This window comes from Oryza sativa, chromosome 7 (assembly GCF_034140825.1).
Source record: "Oryza sativa Japonica Group chromosome 7, ASM3414082v1".
Classification (NCBI taxonomy): Eukaryota; Viridiplantae; Streptophyta; class Magnoliopsida; order Poales; family Poaceae; genus Oryza; species Oryza sativa.
The window spans coordinates 25153826-25174065 of NC_089041.1; the positions used below are offsets into that span (position 1 = coordinate 25153826).

The window sequence follows — 20240 nt, forward strand, 5'->3', positions numbered from 1 at the left end:
GTACAGTCCGATCATTAGTGGAAAATTTTATTAGTTAATAATTAAGAGTGCTTCACAAAATTAATACTCCCTCCGGTTTCATAATTCTTGATGTTTTGGATAATGATATGGTATTCAAAATATATGTTTGACCTTATTTTTATATTACAATATATACAATAAATAAATACATGTTTACTTTTATTATAGAATTTTGAAAGACAAATCCATATGAGTTGTTTTCTAGATTTTTTATATTTAAAGTTATTGATAGTTTTGAGTGAATTATGTTTTGATGAGATAGTCCAAGGGAAGTACTGTACTTCAGTGTACTGTTCACCACTATCGCAGCATTATTTATCGTTCAAAAGATTAGAGATCTTTAAGGCATTTCTACATCATGAGAGGGCTATAACACAAATATCCCCCAGCAATGGGTCAACTGAACTTAATTTGAACCGTCCGATTGAGATCCAAAGGCCAGTGAGCGTTGAGCCCTATCAATCCAAGCCGTCAAATCTCGATCGAGTGGCAGTCGTACGGGTTTCTCCCTCTATACCAAAATTAAGATACAGTGAATAATTGAGTTCAAAAAAAAGATACAGTGAATAATTTAATAGAGAGCGAGAGCAACTCCGACTTCATTGACGAAGGTGCTAGAGATGATGGAGAAGGTGTAGGATTTAGCAGTCGAGTTTGCGACTACAAATTAAACTTTGTTTGATAATGTTTTAGGGAGTAACTATATTTATGGCGCCATATTTTTCACCAAAAAATAGTCGGCATGTATTTACATTGTAAGTCCCTAAATTACATATGTAATTTTAGTGTATTTACAATGTAAGTCCTAGAATTACATAGAATTACATATGTAAGTCCTAAAATTACATATGTAAATACTAAAATTACATACTAATTACATATGTAAGTGGTGTGTAAGTGTGGTGTAACTTGTATAAGAGAAGGTATCAGTGCAACGTTCAACGCTAATCAATAAAGAAGATTAGGGCTTGCTGCAATGCCGCCGTGCGTGAAAACATCCAACGACCATCGAAAACTCACGGAGCAATCGTACGGCTAGCGACACCGACTAAAATCAGCCCAAAAAAACTGGCGACATATTTTTAGCAATTCCGATGTTTTATTGTTGTTCCTGCTCTGACAGCTGGTCAACTGGTAGATCGGCTGTTGATCGACTGACTAATTAACGGGCCATCATCATGCATGAACCGGCAAGGAGCAGTCGCCAGAGAAGAACACCAAGTCCGTCTTGGTCACAATCACCTGAACTATTCGGGGGAGGATGGCATGATTTTTTAAGTTATATCGGTCTTCTTTTGATTTTCTAATAATTATAAGTTGTTCGCATCCTAACCATACAGAAGTTAGAAGTTAGGAGTGATATTAGAGTAATTATTATATCATCTTGTAATCGTCTGATATCGATAAAGCTTTCTTTATCTTAAAAAATAGGGGCAGTGTATGAGACATCTCTAATGTTGAGCAAGAAATTCAGTGTGCCAAAAGAGGTAAGATTCAGAGCAGCAATGGGAAATGGGATGGAGCAAAATTGACTGAACAAAATTGTTGAACAAATTCGCCAGAACTCTTGAGGGTTTGGGCTAGAAACCAATCTGATGCAGGCGCGAAGCCCAACAATTTGACATGGATCTATTATCCTTTTTCTGGATCATATTTGTTCCAGCCTCATTTGGACAAGATGTGGCAGAAGCCCAACATATTTCATCCATGATCCAACCAGTTCCCAGTGCAAACATCTTCACAGCCTTTTGGCCCTTATTAATTCGGAGCCCACTTCAGGGGAAAAAAAAAGGAAATATCCACCAAGAAACCTGCAATTTTCTCCAAATAACAAAACAACTAGTGATTTATTAAACGGGTTTACTATAGATTTCTATCGACAAAAAAAAGAGAATTCTTTTTCATTTTTTTTGACCATCAGATGTGCTTGAAGATTCATGAAGGGCTTGAGAGAGAAAAATCATGTGAAAACTCAAATAGGCTTACATAGGGATGGAACCCCGATCTACTCCATTCGTCTCTAAATATAAGATATTTTGGTTGGATGTGACATATCCTAATACGACGAATCTGGACAGGAGCTATGTCACATCCAACCAAATTTCTTATATTTAGGGACGGAGGGAGTATTACTCACAAGTAGGTTTACATAGGGATGGAAGCCTGATCTCTTATTAACAAGCCGCACGCACTAGCCACCAGAGCCATCAAAGTGGTTTTAGAAGTGGAAAAGGTACAAATTACATCCTTGAATCAGAAAACCAGACAGCGCTTACCTTGAACTTTCAATACAGGACGAATTATCCCCCTTGACATAATCCCGAGCGATTTTATTCTATATGGCATACGCATGACAATCTAGTCAGTATTTTTTTTAAAAAAAATGGTGGAGTCCCCTTGTCATACTCTCTCACCTCCTCCCCTCCCCCTCTCTCTCCCTCTCTCTCACGCGCGTCATCGGGCACACGCGTAGGTCGAGCGGCGGCGGGCGGTTGGCGCAAACGGTATCGCACGGGGATGGGTGGTGAGCGGCAGCCCGGACAAGGAAGCAAGAGCTGTGAACTCCAAGAGGGAGCCGGAGTTGTGGGAGGCCACCACGAAGTACCTGAACTGCGGCGTCCGGTTAGCCTAGACGACAAGCAACCGCCCCCTCGGCGCGCCAAGTGTGATTGTATAATACAATTACAATATGATTGTATTTGGAAGATTTTGAAAAGGATTTTTTAATAGAAAGTTTAACTTTCAGGTAATCCCTCATTAAAATTTACCATCCTTAAGATGGATCAGCACATGTTGTTGTCGCTTGAAAGCTGCAAATCTCCAAATTTCCAGCGACACACGCACGTCGCTGCGGTTGGACGTCGCGGGCCACGCGGTAGACCGCGACAAACACTTGCCACCTTCTTTGTGTCGCCTTATCCCTCGCCACGCCGTGCGCGTGGCGCGCCCGGAAGGCGAGAGACATGGCGGCGATGGCGGCGGCGGCGGTGCCGAGCGACAGACCACCGCTTCCGTGGCGCGCGCGGCTGCTCGTGGGCGCCGTCTCCGTTCTGCACTCGGCGTCGCTCCGCCGCGACGGCACCGTCAACCGCTTCCTCCTGTCGCTGTTCGACCGCGTCGTGCCGCCCAACCCGGCCCCCGACGCCGCCGGCGTGGCGTCCTCGGACCATGCCGTGTCCGACGACCTCCGCGTCAGGATGTTCTTTCCGGGGGCAGCTGCCAGGGATGGCGGCGGCGATCATCTGCCGGTGGTGGTATACTTCCACGGCGGCGGCTTCGTGTTCCACTCCGTGGCGTCCGCGCAGTTCGACGCGCTGTGCCGTCGCTTCGCCTCGGCCATCCCGGCGGTCGTCGCGTCCGTCGACTTCCGCCTCGCGCCCGAGCACGGTTTCCCGGCGCCCTACGACGACGGCAAGGCGGCACTCCGCTGGGTCCTCGCCGGCGCCGGTGGCGCCCTCCCGTCACCGCCCGCCACCGTCTTCGTGGCGGGCGACAGCGCGGGCGGCAACGTCGCCCACCACGTCGTCGCCCGCACGCCGAGCAGCGTGTCCGGGCTCATCGCGCTGCAGCCGTTCTTCGCCGGCGAGACGCCGACCGCCTCCGAGCAGCGGCTCCGCGACGCGCCGTTCGGGTCGCCGGAGCGGATATCCTGGCTGTGGCGCGCGTTCCTCCCACCCGGCGCCACGCGGGACCACGAGGCGGCCAACGTGCCCGCCGCGCTCCGGCGCGACGCCGAGCGGCGCCGCGCGTTCCCGCCGACCATGGTCTGCGTCGGCGGGTGGGACGCGCACCAGGACAGGCAGCGCGACTACGCCGACGCCCTCCGCGCCGCGGGCGGCGCCGAGGAGGTCGTCGTCGCCGAGTTCCCCGACGCCATCCACGCGTTCTACATCTTCGACGACCTCGCCGACAGCAAGAGGCTGCTCACCGAAGTCACCGCCTTCGTCAACCGCCGCCGCGCCGCCGCCGCCGCCTCCTAGTGCTCCACATTCTTGAACTTGCAGTAGCCGACATTACAGTTTGCTTCACTGTATCGCTAGCTCGTCTCCACTCACACAATTTCTCATTTGATTTGATTTGATTTGATTCATACGATGAATTCAACGAGACGAGCTGTTCATGATCGATTCTGTCCGTGAAACGAAGATAACGAGTTGAGGAGGCCACGTGAAAGCATTGATTTTTAGACTGATTGCCATTGGCAAATGGCAAGCATCATGTGAACGATTTTTCTCTCGTCAAAACCAATGAACGTGTAGTGGCGACAACGCCATGAAAACCCAAATGAACCAAACCAATCGTAGTTATCCACTCTACTCTAGTATTTGGACGGAATTGGGGCTGGATGGTCTACACTGAGTCTGTGAATGACCATGGTTTTGCAGATGGCCAGCAATTCAGCATGGTTCTGACTTGCAAGTGCAATGTATAAATTGTTCCTCTATAATGCTCTCTCTACGCAATTAAACTGTTTACACATGTCCTTTGATTGCTGTTGACTGATCAGCAACCAAAGTAATATCTTTTGTTCAATGAATGTGGTCTACAGAAGTGTTAATTAGGACACGTAATCTTTCTTATTAATTCGATCGTCTGTCTGGCATGGCATCAATCTCACTGGCCACAGTAGTAGCAGCTTGAAGTCTTTGCAGCATCAAGCACTACTAGAAAAGAAGGCAACATTTATTCACAACAGAAAAGCTTCTTTAGCTTCTGAACAATGGTAAAGAAGGGGTCCCATCCCAAAACATGGCAGCATTTCATTTTCATTTTCATTTCCATAGGATAGGAATGTTCTGCTTTACGCTTCCCAGAAGCCTTCTCTCTGATAATCAGAGCTTCTAGCTAGTGTAGTGTTAGCCGCAGGTTTTTGGTTTAGCTTCTGCTTTCTTGCTGTACCAGGCTGTGAGTCTGATTAAGCTAATACAATAGCTAATTGGGCATGAGTTCTTGCTTCCGAGAGGAGGTAGGCAGCAGTTGCAAACTTTGCATTCTCCTTTTTGTACTGATTGATTGGCCGTTTGATTGGACACATATGATCGATCGACAAACGAATCTGGCCGACCAAAACACATTGCACGGACAGCCTCATCCATGCACGTACCAGCACTGTATTTTACTGTACTCCACATAGGCATCTCTTCTCTTCTCTTCCAACTTCCAAGTTCCAACAAATGGACAGAAATATGGGTCCCCATGTTTCTATACAGTGAAACCAATCAGGTACATCACTCAGAAATCAGAACATGCTGACAGCTGATGAGCTTATCTATGTACTACTAGGAGTATTCTGTATTACCATGCTTTTGATTTTTGAACTATACTGTACTTTTCAGAACAGATGGCTGATGGCTCTGAGCTAATGAACAAACCCAACTGATCATGGCTTGCTCATGCTAATTAATCATTAGTCAACTTGCTCCAACTGAATGTACTGCTTACTACTAGTATATTATGGTTCTCATTGTCATTTATCAGATAGTCATAAAGGGAAGAAGATCCAACTAGACACCAAGAACATCACAACTCAACTGTTCACATGCACAACTCAACACCCTAAATAAACAAAAAAAGGCACAGGCATAATAAACAAGAAGAAGGCGACACCCAAAAAAAAAAGAAATATTTTCTTCTTCTTTTTTTTTACCACTGGCCATGAGCTAGTGATGAGTGAGTGTGAGCGAGAGTGATCACACGCACTGATTGCTCCCGTCGTCCATGGCGATGGCGATGGCGAGATGGCCATCACATGACGCTGCACCCGCCGGCGTTGGGGTCCTCGTAGCATTGCTGCTGGTGGTAGTACGGCTGCCGGTTGCCGTAGTACCATCCCTGGTGGTCGTAGGGCGCCGCCGGCGGCGGTGCCACGCCGTAGTACCCGGCGGGCGCCTGGAACGCGCCGCCGCCGTAGCCGTAGCCGCCGCCGCCGTAATATGACGACTGGTCGTAGGCTGCTGGGTTGTAGCTGTAGCACGAGAGGGAGCCGGCGGGCGCCGGCCAGATGGACGGCACGGCGACGCCCTGCGCCGCCGGCATCATCATCGGCGGCGCGATCGGCTCGCCGCGCGGGGGTTCGGGGCCGGCCTGCTGCTGCTGCTGCTGCTGCTGCTTGGCGATCTTGAGCTTCTCGAGGAGCGGGGCGAGGTCGGCCTGTGTCATGCCGGCCGGGAAGGGCTGCACCTTGCCGGGCTTCGCCGTCGCCGCGGCCGGCGGCGGCGCGTCGTCGACGTCGAACTTGACCTTCTTCTCCGGCTTCGCGGCAGCGGCGGCGGCCTTGTCCGCCTTCGCCGCCTCCTTCTCCGGCTTGCCACCACCGTCCTTCTTCTCCGCCTTGTCACCGCCGGCGGCGTCCTTCTTCTCCGCCTTCCCGCCGCCGCCGTCCTTCTCCGCCGGCTTCGCCTTGTCGCCGGCGGCGTCCTTGCCGCCCTTGTTCTCCTTGCCCTTGACCTGCATGTCCTTGATGATCCTGCCGGCCTTGCAGCACAGCTTCTTGCACACCTTGTCGGCGTCGAACGGCCCCGACACCATCACCGCATTGTTCTTCTCGTCGTACGAGATCGTCTTGATGTTCGCCTTATCTGCACAACACCACAGATCATCCATGAAAACCATCAGCCATTAGCCATGATGAACACGGTCGTCATCAACCTCAAATCACCAACATTTTTATCTTTTCACACTCCATATGCTACAGTGCGCAGCAGCATCGCACGAGCTCACAGTAACTAACACAACCATCTGACATGTGGGCCCACATGTCAGTTGACGAAACAGAGACAGGTCCGTGCCTTTGCAGCTTTTGCATTGGTGACTGTGGCGATGAATTGATGATGCGAATGCGATATGAAACCATATGATAGTGTACTAGCTTCTACCTTGGATCCTGCAAAGGACTCTTCTGATCTTCTTGTAGCATCGATCGCATTCGAGGTCAACGTTGAGCACAACCGTGGAGATCTGCAGCGATGTGATCGAGGGATTAAAAGATAGGTAAATGCTGTACTAATGGAGTACTTACTAGCTAGTGGTATTATTAACAGCAGATCCGGAAGCTGTTGGTACTTCCGGTGTTACTGTGTGGTTCACTTGGCAATTCTTAATTGAGAGTTAACTGCAGAGTTGCAGATAGCAGAATAAATTAGTGACTTGCCTAATTCTTCAACCTGTGGGTTCAGAAAGGATTTACTAGTATTCTACAATTCTGCTACTACCTAGTTTTTGTTCTGTCCTTAAAAAAAACAAAAGATTAGGAGCATAAAAATGAATCTTGGAGTTTTCTCTTGCAGAACCAGATGAAATGAAGCCAGTTTCTGAAGAAGAAATTCAGTGGGCGAACTTGAACTAGGAAATCGAGTGGGTGCTTCTTTCGAGAGCATCAAAAGAAATATGAAAAGGACACTAGCTGGGAGCGTGTATCTTTTGTATCTTTGTTCAAAAGATTGTTTGAAAACGAAACCACGAGCTGGGAAAAGAAAGAAAAAAAGAACGTGTGCCTTGATCTTCGCATGAAAGTGGCTTGCGACAAGGAAAGGAGTTTTGGGTGGTCAGAGATAGAGATATTTTTGCTTGCTCTGCACTTCATTTCTGCTTACCACCATGCTTGTTTTCTTGCGTGCCTGACACTCTGTTTAGCTACACAAGTGAACGCCATCAGGTTGTCAACATTCTCCATTTCTCCAATAAACCTGAAGTGCTTCTCTACCAAACTTGACTCAGGTTCTCCAAGAAAAATATTTCTACCCCAAGGGAAGAAAAAAAAACGATTTTCTTTATTTTGCTTAAACACATCAACTTTGTTCTGACTACACATGCACACACACACACACACACACACCCAACTGAAGAAATGAAGGAAAGATGCAAGGCAAGAATCAATACTGAACAACAGAATCTTCAGACCAGCTCATGAAAGGACACCCTAGAACAGCAAAGTCCGGCGAAAAGCTCTTCTTACCTTGTCTGCCATGAGAATGGCGGCGGTGTGGCCGGCTTCGTCGTCGCCGCCGCCGCTGCGGCCGAGCTGGACGCCGGAGGAGGAGGTCGCCGGAGAGGGAAGAGGAGAGGAGGGAGGCGTGAAGAGAAGAGAAGAGGGGAGAAGGATGGTGTATGTTCGTACTGGGTTGGTGGTGGGTGCGTGGCTTTAAGCCTGATCTCGGCCCTCACTGACGCGCACGCAGGTGTTGGGTATATATCTTCTCTTAATTATGTGTGTAGTGTATCAGTCTAGTAATTAGCAGTAAGCACCAACCACGGCCCACCGACAGGTGGGGCCCACCGGTCCTCGTCGACCTTTTGACCTCTATTAGCTGTGTATCATGTGCAAAAATATTGTCAGTAGGTGGGCCTCTCTCTGCGTTGGGCACACACGTTTCAGAGAAAAGAAAATAGATAATCAGTCTAGTAGTACTAGTGCTGCAGTAGTAGTAGTACTGTCCTAGTACAAGTCACTTCTAGAATTCAGAAAAGAATTGTGGAAGCAATGTACTGTAATGCTTATCTCTTCATTTGCAATGTTTTGCACATTTTCCCCCCTTAAACCAGATGATATATGGTGATGAAGAAGAGGAGGGCGAGATATAATTAGCACTTGATACTAACATTGCATGGCTCAGAAAAAAAAAAGGTAGTAAAAAAGGAAAAGGAGGTGACATACATGACTTAACACAGGTGATGTAATGTTAGCAGCAGTGATGTGTGCTTTGTGTTTTTGTGCCATGGAAAGCAGGGAAATTTGTGTCCAAGCGGCAAGAGCGCATGCATGCATGCATGCGTCCCAGCCTGGGAATGGCGTCCATCGATTTTGACACCTAAATTTGGCGGCGTCTCCATGACCATGCCTTGGACTTTTGATGCGTAGGCAGGCGAAATGCCGCCAAATTTGCCAATAAATTGAGGTGAAATGCACCGAACTGAACTGAAACAGACAACCATAAGAAAATTTTGGGACGCCACATACTTTGGGGGAATTTTGTTTGTTACCTTTGGGCAGGTACAATAGCAGCCTATTAGTCAGCTATAAACATATTTTAATAAGATAAACGATGAGAGAGAAAAACAGCGGGCTACAGATTTATAGCCCGCTGTAGCACGGACTCTAATATGCAATGTGTATATGACAGACGTGACCATATATTAATAGTATAGTAAGTAACTATTGTATGAATTGGCTATTAGATTGACTATAGATGAATTGGAGTTAGTAGTAGGCTATACTATTGAACTTTCTCTTACGGCGTGATGTTTTCTGTCGGCAACGGGATGAAGATTGAAGGCGAGCTACGTACGTACGTCATCAACCATCTGTGTATGGGCAACCACCAGATAAAACACAAAGATGGTCAATAAATTAATGATGGTGTGCTAATGCGATTGCCTTTTGGTGTTGGGAAGTTCATAGCTATCTGGATTCTTGGACTGGGGGCCAGGGATTTAATTTTGCATTCCCTAAACTTCCAAAGTGCTGCACAACTCATTTGCCAATTGCCATTCGTCGTATCGATCTCACCAGAGGGAAAAATACTTGGAACCTTCCTCTGTCCCTCCCTCCTTCCCAGCTACTCGCTCGCCACCTTTCGCAGCTTCGCCAAGGTGGTCACTCGCAACGCCACTCCAGTACTCCACTCCCCATCACATGAACAAGTATTCACATGCCAATGATTGCCCCCCTCCCCCCGGATCCGGATATATGCAGTAGTAGCGTGGATTTATGCAGTTGTAGCTGTTGCGTTGGATCTAAATCTAACGGTAAGAATTAGATTGATTACTGCAGTAAAAGGACTAAAAGATCGTTCAGGGGTACCGTAGCATGAACACTGTAGCAATTGATTTAGATCATTGATCACAAAAATAAATGGCTGAAAATACATGCAGTTTTAAGGTGTAGTCGTAATTAGGACCCCAACCAATGCAACCAAAAGAAAAAACGTCGTCACACCGGACGAGACACAGTGACAACTCATGCAGCATGCGGCACGTACTCCCTCCAGGAAGTCGCTTAGGACAGCGACACGGTCTCCAAAATACAACTTTGACTTTTTATTTCTATAAAAATATTGGTTAAAAAATGCTATATGTATATTTTTATAAAAGTATTTTTCAAGACAAATCTATACATATAATTTTTATATTTTTAAACTAAACAACTTGAAAGCTATTTATAATTTATATTTCTAAGGTTTGACTTAAACATTATTCTAAACGACTTCCTAGGTGCAGAGGGAGTACAGGCCCAACCCGCAGATCGCCCCGGTGGGCGGTGAAAAAAATAGTAGGCGACGTACATACGCGAACGCGAGGTCGCGCACGGAGAATTCTGCCGTTTTTACCGTGAGACGCGCGCGCGAGCGGCGCGCGGCGGCGTCGTGTGGGCGCGCGTATGTACGAACGAGGCGAGCTGTTACGGCGCGCGCGCGCGCGCGTACACCAAAGTAGTACCAAATTAACACGTTGGCCGCGGGACGTTTTCTTCGCGGCTTCGCGGGGTTGGTGGTGTCGGTGGGATTCTCATCGGGTTGGGCGCGCGGTTCGCCGCTCGCGCACAGTGGTCGCACTAGTCGTGCACGTTACCCCGTCGCCGTGCGCTCGCGCCGTTGCACGTTCGCGATCGTCAATGGAGATGCTCATCGCTGGGTTTCATTTATTATTTTTATTTTTACGCTACCTGGGGTGTGTGGTGTGCAAACCTGGTGTGGTGGCTGCCGTTGTGCTCTCGTTGTCATGATAAATGCTACTCTCTGTATTTTAAGTATTACACCGTTGACTTTTTTTTATTGATGTTTGACCATTCATCTTAATTAAATTTTTTTTACAAATATAAAAATATTTATGATATGCTTAAAGAACATTCGATGATAAATCAAGTCACAACAAGATAAATAATAATAATATAAATTTTTTGAATAAGACGATTGGTCAAAACATCAATGGCATCATATATTAAAATTCGGAATGAGTACCTCCTTATTTCATGATATAAGACATTTCAATTTTTTCCTAACTCAAACTACTTCAACATAAAAAAAATAAACTATCAAAATATATTCAATACAATATTCAATAAAACTAATTTAGTGCTATAAATATTGTTATATTTTTTTCTATAAACTTACTTAAACTTTCAAAAAATTTAACTTTAAAAAAGTCAAAGCAATTTATAATATGAAATGGAGTGAGTATGTACTGTAAGTTTTAAAAATTAAAGTGTAGATATAATGAGTGCACGTAAGTTTTAAAAATTTACAGCGTAGATATATGAAATTATAGTGTAACAAACATCTAACTACATTTTGATGAAAAATATGACATCAAAAATAAATAAATAGTTAATTCCTGTGCAACCCGTAGCTGCCGTTGCGCTTTCGTTCTCATGAGCAATACAATCCGGGTTATTCTGCAATTCGTGCGGTGTTTTTGTACATGCCCGTCAGTTTGTCCCATCCACTGACTGCACAAGGAAGAAGAATAATTTATCTGCTCCTACGCAAAGAACGTGTGGGTTTTTATTTTTGTTTATTTGATCGTATTTGGGTTGGCTTAATCCACAAGGTTTTTAGTGCTGGTTGTTCGTGATCAACTTGTCGTGTTTACGGGGGTTTCGTATTGTGATGATTCATCCATGCAAGCTGCAACAAGAGATCGAGCATCATGGCATCTCATGCATGGCTCTTGGATACCTCTTCAGATTGTTCTATTGGATTGGTTACAAGACCAGCAGGCTGTAGGATCGAATCACAAGAACTAAGCCAACCAAAGGGGGGTGAATGGTTGGTATACCCAAAAACCGAAAACTTTTAGCGAAAATAAAAGTTACCCTCAATTTCGATGAGATCGGTCTGACCGAAGTAGATTAGCCGGTCTGACCGAAGCGTAGCCGCCGGTCTGACCGGTGTTGATCTACCGGTTTAACCGCCGAGATCGCCTGCCGCTCGCTATCGCCGCCGTCGGTCTGACCGCCGTGCTCTCGCCGGTCTGACCGCCGTGCTCCCGCCGATCTGACCGCCCGTAGATCGCCGGTTAGACCGCCGAAACCCAGTAAACACAAATCGAAGAACTCATAAAGTAGATGACGACTTTATTGATTCTCTTTGTGTTTACAAAGTGCACCAACAGCAATCTTTACAAAAATTTCGACTAAACTCGAAACCCTAACTCAAAACTCAACTCTATTGCTCTCTAAAGCGATACCGGGAAGCCTCACGCTCCCCCTCTATTTATACATGAGGTAGGCAGCCTAAAGCCACGAACCAAACTCATACTAGGAGTCCTAAACACCTTAGAAAACCCTCTAGTACAAGAAAGAAACTTTACATAACCAAACGTACCAAATTTGGACTCCTTCCAAATTCGACTCCGCATCCTATACGCACACAATAACTCCATCGTATGCCATATGGAATCTCCATCAACCACGTGCATCAACTCTAGCCTAAGTATCCCGCATGATCTCTGACCACAACGGACGTCGTCTTATCCCCAAGCCGACTCCCGGTCCATCACCGCAAATACTCTCCCGAGACATCGAGTCGCCTACACATGGAACAAACAAAGAAACCATATTCCGAGACCAAGCTATCTCCAACTTAACTCATTAGCAGCAAACAATAGTATTACATACATATAGCATCCATTTAGAAGTCATAATCATGAAAAAAACTCGGATATCCAAATAAACAACCCGAAACCGAAACCAACACAGTGTCGGCCGGTCAGACCGCGGGCTGCGCCGGTCTGACCGCGCATTACACGCCGGTCTGACCGGCAACCCATGCCCGGTCTAACCGGACCCAAATCCAGCAGTACCTGTATATTCACCTGTGAAATCCAATAATCTCCAAAACCACTTCGTGAATAAATTCCAAATAACAAAACCAATAATCTCCAATACCCATTTGTTCATCACAGAATAATAATCAAAAATACCTTTGATTTTACACAGGCATAATTCTGGGTGATGATTGGTTCTACTTGATTAAACTAAGGAGAAACTTCCGATTGGTAGCTTGCACCCACTCAAGTATCGAAAAGAGATTATTGGGTGATGGAGTGAGCACTGTTTCCCTGTGAAACAACAGACAAGGAATTAACGATTTGAAGATTTTATGAGAATATTGGGAAGATGAAACTTCCCTTTCAGATAATGAATAATGTGTTATTTGCACACTAACATTTTTGAACTTTTTTGGGTACATGTACTTTATTACTAAAAAGGTAAATAGAGAGAAGGAGTACAACCTAATGCCAGTACATGTTTCACTGAATGGAAGGAGTACAACAAAATGCAGAGAGATAGCTGTATGCACCGTGGTATTTACACACTAACATTTTTTAATACTTCTCTACCTATTTCGTTAGGGAGCGTATTCTGTGCACATAAATTTTTCGTATACACATTATGCACAGAACAAAATTCACCAAAAAAAAACTTAGAGAAAAGGAGTACATGTTTCAATAGCATTATATTTCTGTTTAAAGTCTTAACCTCAGATTTATTATATTTTAGCCCAGAAAAAAGATAGCTTGAAGGTTATAATAAAGGCAAAATTTGCTACAGGACACGCAAAAAATGTGTAATTAGCTAGGAGACACCGAAAAAACGTGACACTGTCCATGGACACTACAAAAGTTGTGTAATTAGCTGTAGGACACCGGAGGCAATATTTTATAATTTCCAACACAAAAGAGGGGAGATAATTTTCCAAATGACCAGATTGCCCCTGACATTGCACAATCTAAACTCGACCGGGTCTGGTCGAACCAGTCCCAGTCAGAGTCCGCTAATGGGGTTGGGCCTACATGTCAGCGAGGTGGTGGATGGGAGGTAGGGTAGCAGCGATGTTTGCGGTGTCGCCAACGGTGATGAGGTTGCGTGACCACGACGTGTCGACGGCTCCAAGCTTCTCCTCGCCCTCTAGCTCACCCAGCAACGTCGCACGACATCACTCTTCACCCCATTGCCAAGAAACTGATGCGAGGTGTTCCATCTCATCCTCCTCGCCCTCATCTTCTCTGCCGGCCGTGGTGAAGACAAAGGCCGTCATCGCCATCGAGTCGCGGTCGTCTCTATCTTTTGCCCGTTCCATCATCTCCTTTCAGTGCCATCTCCATTCCATCTAATCACACCCCATTTCGTGCAGTGACGGCGTTGGAACGCGACCTCGCCACCAGAGCTCGGGAGCATGCTCCGAGCACCGCCGCCATAGCGACCTCGGCGTTCCGACCACCGTGGAGCATTACCGGTCAAGCTGCCTCGCCATCATTATCACCTCGAGCACCTCTTCAAAACGCCCCAAGAACCGCCAAGATCGATGAAGCGAGAAGGGAGATCAACCTTTTCTTCTCCGGCGCCGGTCTACCGCCATCTTCGTCAAATCCGTCCACACCAGTGAGCCATTGCCCGATTCCCTATACACGTGCTGTCCCTATGACCTCACCACGCTCATGCATGCCACAAGCTAGCGGCTCATCGACCCTTTCGCGCCATCATCGTCGTCGTGAAGCTCTGCATCGCCGCCTGGAGACTTTCTCCATCACCATCGATGTCTAGACCTTGCCGAACCCTGTGTGCGATTCGGTGAGTACTCTAGAGCCTCTACAAACCACATGCATGCATTCCCTTAGGCTAAATCGAGCTCTAACACGACATGCACCACCATCCCGAACTTGGCCGGCGCCCGTACCGCTGACACCACTGATTCCGTTCACCATTGCTTGCAAGAAGACTATGGTAGCTTCGCCTTGGACCCCTCTACAAATTCTCTTTTGACTGCAACCTCATCCAAGCCGCCGTTCACTGCCGGCGACGCCGCAAACCTCGCCGTTGCCCTGCCTGGCTGCCTCCCATCCACCACCTCGCTGACATGTGGGCCCAACCCGATTAGCGGACTCCAACTGCGGGTTTAGATGGTGCGATACCGGGGGCAATCAGGTCATTTAGAAAATCCTATCCCCTCTTTTTCTCAGAAATTATAAAATATTGCCTCTGGTGTCCTACGGCTAATTACACAACTTTTGTAGTGTCTATGGGCAGTGTCACATTTTTGCGGTGTCTCCCAGCCAATTACATTTTTTTGCGTGTCCTGTAACAAATTTTGCCTATAATAAATCGGTTAGATTTTTTTGTTGCTTCATATACATAGTGTGTACACGAGATTACTTGTGCGGATAAGATATGTGTCCGTTTCAGAAGAGGTACAACTTAATGCAGAGAGCAGGTAGCTGCTACAATAGATGTATGCACTGTGTAGTGTGAGTACGATGGTACAGTCAACGCAAAGCAAACTCTGAGTCTGGACGAGCTTTTTGTTTCTGACTGTGACTGTGTTTAGTTTCTGAAAAAAGTTGGAAGTTCGAGGAAAGTTGGAAGTTTGGAAAAAAAAAGTTTAAAGTTTATGTGTGTAGAAAATTTTTGAATATGATATGATGTGATGGAAAATTAGAAGTTAGGGGTAAACACGGCCTCTGTACAAGTACTTGACAATCTCAATGCATGTACCACAAAAGATTAGTATGGTCTTGTTCGTTTCTCCAACAACATGGAGATAAACTTTTTATACTCGTGGCACGCTTTTCAAACTGCTAAACGGTATGTTTCGTGTGAAAACTTTCTATATGAAAGTTGCTCTAAAATATCAGATTAATCCATTTTTTTAAGTTTGTAATAATTAAAACTCAATTAAACACACGTTATTACCACCTCGTTTTGCGTGAAACACTTAATCTTTATCTTTAGGAGATTCAAACACCACCTATGTGTCATCTTTGACAATAAGCAGATAGCAAGATCCCGGGAAGAACACTATAGGCCCTGTTTAGTTCTAAAGTTTTTTTTCCAAACTTCCAACTTTCCATCACATCAAATCTTTCATACACACATAACTTTTCAGTCACATCGTTCCAATTTCAACCAAACTTCCAAACTACAGTGTGAACTCACAGCCTATGAATCAACGGATAGCCCGCAAAGTGGTGGGATTCAGTCATACTAATGAACAACAATGCCACACCCAAATGACAGATGGACATCCTAATTATTTCTCTTGTAAAAGGCCCAACTGTTTTGTTGGGTCAATGGGCATTTTGTTGGGCCGATGAAATTGTTGTACACAGTATGAATAAGTCCACCTTGAATCCTTCACGTAGGGTTTCAATCGTATTTCTCAAACGAAAAACCAGGTACAATACATTGCTCATCTTCTGAAATCAGTCAACTATAGTTCAAAGACAGTATTGACTAATTGAGATTGTTTTCGACTCATGTGACCCCATGTTGTGTGTTGACTCGGTCATCGTCCTACGTGGCACTCATATCAAAGGAAACAAAAAACAGTGGAGCCCGCATGGTGCCCACTCATCACATAAGAAGAGACAGAGAGCCCAAACAAGAGGTGAGAGGGAACGAGGATGGATGGCTAAGGGCATCACCAATGTTTACTGTTGGAATTAATGAATGGACCTTAGCCCACTCGAAGATTAATTCTTTGGAAAATCACAAAAGCCCACCTCATGGGATGGCATGCATGTGGAGTTTAGTACCACCTTACTTATTCTAGGAGAGGGGGACCTCCTTAAAAGGGAGGATGCCCTCCTAGCCACTTGAAGCATGTGTGGTGGAGAGAAGAGGGGGAACACACGCGCGCGCGTACTCGCTCGCCTGGCAGGCGGCGCACGTGCACGACGTGCACGTGGTTCGCCAAAATTGGTTCCTCACCTTGCGCAGATGCAGCCTCCTTTTGCAATTTTGTTTTGCTGCAAATTCGGATTCGTTTTTGTTTTGGAAACGTTCCAGAAAAATCCGGTGCATGCAAACGGTGTGGAGTCCGGATAAGTTACGCGCGACTTATCCGGTTCGGTTACGCGCAGTGGAGATCGTGCGGGCGCCCTTATCAAGCGACCCTTCTCTATATAAACCGAGCCGCCGCCTTCACGCAACACACGCGAAATCAATCTAGGGTTTGCCTCCGACTCTGTGCTGCGCGTCGCTCGTAGATTACTCCATCCCGCTCGCCGGCGTGCACCTGTGATCGGGAGAGCAGGTCTCCGGAACCTCTGCCTTCGACGTTCTGCACCGGGAGAAGGCGGCAATAAGGTTTTTGGGAAGCGCTTTGCGCGACTGCTCCCTGTTCGTCCGCGACGGCTCGTCTTCCTCTTCGCTTGCGTGCTGCGTGCCTTCGTAGATGCCTGCGAAAAGTTTCGACCGAGCAGCCGGTCTTTCCGCCACCTCGGTACGTGTTCAATATGTTGCGCATATTTGATCTGTTTATGTTATACTGTGTAGTTTACATGTGTAGATCTAATGATGCGTTCATGCTAGTTTTCATCTGTAATGTCATGATTTATTTATGGAGTAGATTAAATCATTATATGCCTATAATCTCAACAATCCAAAAACCTTATTATAGGCATTGTGATTTTACTATGGCTGGTTTTGCCGATGCACTGAGGCCGGATAAATTCACCGGTGTGCATTTTAAGAGATGGCAGATCAGGGTCACTCTGTGGCTGACAGCTATGAAATGCTTCTGGGTGAGTACTGGCAAACCTGAAGGAGTTCTTATTGCTGAACAGCAGAAGCAATTCGAGGAAGCCACTACTCTCTTTGTGGGATGCATTCTTAGCATTCTTGGCGATCGTCTGGTCGAGGTGTATATGCATATGACCGACGCTAAGGAGTTGTGGGATGCACTGAATACTAAATTCGGTGCTATTGATGCTAGCAATGATCTGTATATCATGGAGCAGTTTCATGACTACAAGATGGCTGACAACCGTTCTGTTATCAAACAGGCTCATGAGATACAAACCATGGCTAAGGAACTCAAACTCCTTAAGTGTGTCTTACCCGACAAATTTGTGGCCGGGTGCATTATTGCGAAACTACCTCCATCTTGGAGAAGTTTCGGTACTGCACTCAAACACAAGAGACAGGAATACTCCGTTGAGGGGTTGATAGCGTCTCTTGATGTTGAGGAGAAAGCTCAGGAAAAAGATGCCGTGTCTAAGGGCGATGGTGGGCAGTCCAGTGCCAATGTTGTGCACAAGGCCCAGAACAAGAGCAAAGGGAAATACAAAGCTCAGCAGACCACCAACTTCAAGAAGCAGAAGAAGAACGACAACAATCCTAATCAGGATGAGAGGACTTGCTTTGTGTGTGGCCAACTTGGTCATCTGGCTAGGAAGTGTCCACAGCGCAAGGGGATGAAGGCACCTGCAGGGCAGACTTCTAAGTCTGCTAATGTGACTATTGGTAACACTGGAGATGGAAGCGGGTATGGTAATTTACCTATTGTTTTTTCAGTTAATCAGTCTACTAATTGGTGGGTTGATACTGGGGCCAATGTACATGTTTGTGCTGACATCTCATTGTTTTCTTCTTATCAGGACGCACGGGGTTCCACCGTCCTAATGGGGAATGGGTCACATGCCTCTGTTCATAGTGTTGGCACGGTAGATCTGAAGTTTACTTCGGGAAAGATCGTGCAGCTGAAGAATGTGCAGCATGTCCCTTCTATCGACAGGAATCTTGTTAGTGGCTCCCGTATGACTAGAGACGGATTTAAGTTAGTTTTTAAGTCTAATAAAGTAGTCGTGTCTAAACATGGATATTGGGGCGCGCGAGGCGTGGGCGCGTGGAGTGGTTGGTGAATGGTGAGAGAGAGCTCGCCCTCGCCCTCACCACGGCGTGCGCCTTTTATAGCGAACGAAAGGCGGTTTCTTAATTGTGATCTGTGGTGTTAAGCAAGTGACTAATGGTACTGTGATCTTAATTAGTGTCTAATGATGAGCGTGATTATGCTTTAATTTCTGTGCAGCTCTCCCTGCGCCCTGTGGTTGGGCCGTTTTAGCTAAAAGCCCATTCGGATTTTGGACGTGTATTTTCTTAGTTTATCCCTCTTTTGGGTTAAATTTGGTTTGATGCCAAAATCAAATACTACTACTGTAGCATTTAGCAATACTGAATACTAGATATTTGAATTGCTACTAATATTTATCAAATCAATAACTATAAATTGATAGTACTATATTCTACGCTACCGAAAACATTGGTACTCCTGTTTTGATTGGTGTGATTTTTTTGTGTATACGAAAGAAAAGATATGCATGGATGGATGGATGAGTGAATGAGGTGTCGTTGCGTCGAGTATTAATTTTCTTTTTCTACTGTACCACACAGTTCGCAACGTATCATGTACTATAGCGCTCTCTCCGTTTCGAAATGTTCGAAATGTTTGACATCATTAACTTTTTAGCACATATTTAACCGTTCGTTTTATTTTAAAACTTTTATGAGATATGTAAAATTATATGTCTACATAAAAATATATTTAACAATGAATCAAATGATAGGAAAAGAATTAATAATTACTTAAATTTTTTAAATAAGACGAATGGTCAAACATATGATAAAAAATCAACGGCGTTAAACATTTCGAAACGGATTGAGTAGTATATAGTCGTTGCATCGCACGTCTCTCCTGCAGGCTTTTTCCCTTGCTGGTTTTGCGGAACAAGGAAAGCTTAGGGTAAATCACATTATCACACACACAAATTTAAATACACCTGTACGTTCAAAAGAGAAAAAGTAGAAGTATAGTTGGCTGGGTCCTGGGTGGGTCCATTTCAGGTCAGGTGAAAACTGAAAATACTGCCAGCTACGACGAATCCTATATTCAATTCAAACGAGCTTGCTCTAGTTTGGGACCTCTCAGAACGTTTCTTTGTTCTAAAATAAAATATAAAAAATAAAAAGACTAGCACTTAGTAGTAACTTTCTTTGGCAATCCCAACGATGATCATGCAATAATGTATATACAGTACCTCCGTCCTAAAATAAACGTAGACATAGATATCCATCTTCAACATTTAACCATCCTCTTATTTAAAAGATTTATGCAAACAATAAAAAATAGTCACACATAAAGTACTCCTTCCATCCACAAAAGTTACACCTATTTCACATTTGAGTTTTTCTAAATAAGTTGTTCCTATTTGTAGTCTTTATGCATTCAAGACTTGAATGAAGAGATAAATTAAATGTTTTATTAGAACTCAAGGAATCATCTAAATACTTATTGGTTGCATGCTTGCATTTACTACTTGATTTTGTAACATCCAAGATGATTTAATTTTTCCTTGGTCTTGGTGTCAAAAGTAATATATGTAACTTTTGTGGATGGAGAGAGTACTATTCATGTCTTATCATCTAATAATAATAAAAATACTAA

The 20240-nt window shown here is 45.3% G+C and overlaps 2 protein-coding genes across 2 annotated transcripts; one reads left to right on the forward strand and one right to left on the reverse strand.

The window, feature by feature from the left end:
- Positions 1-2928: 2928 nt before the first annotated feature.
- Positions 2929-4146, forward strand: LOC4343857 (probable carboxylesterase 18). The gene has a single exon (XM_026027042.2). The coding sequence runs from the start codon at positions 2985-2987 to the stop codon at positions 3999-4001; it is 1017 nt and encodes a 338-aa protein (XP_025882827.1). The 5' UTR covers positions 2929-2984; the 3' UTR covers positions 4002-4146.
- Positions 4147-5466: 1320 nt separating this feature from the next.
- LOC4343858 (protein PYRICULARIA ORYZAE RESISTANCE 21) lies at positions 5467-8182 on the reverse strand. Its single transcript, XM_015791234.3, has 3 exons — positions 7976-8182; positions 6897-6978; positions 5467-6599 (listed from the first exon to the last, which is right to left on the reverse strand). The coding sequence occupies exons 1-3, from the start codon at positions 7985-7987 to the stop codon at positions 5767-5769; spliced, it is 927 nt and encodes a 308-aa protein (XP_015646720.1). The 5' UTR covers positions 7988-8182; the 3' UTR covers positions 5467-5766.
- Positions 8183-20240: the final 12058 nt, after the last annotated feature.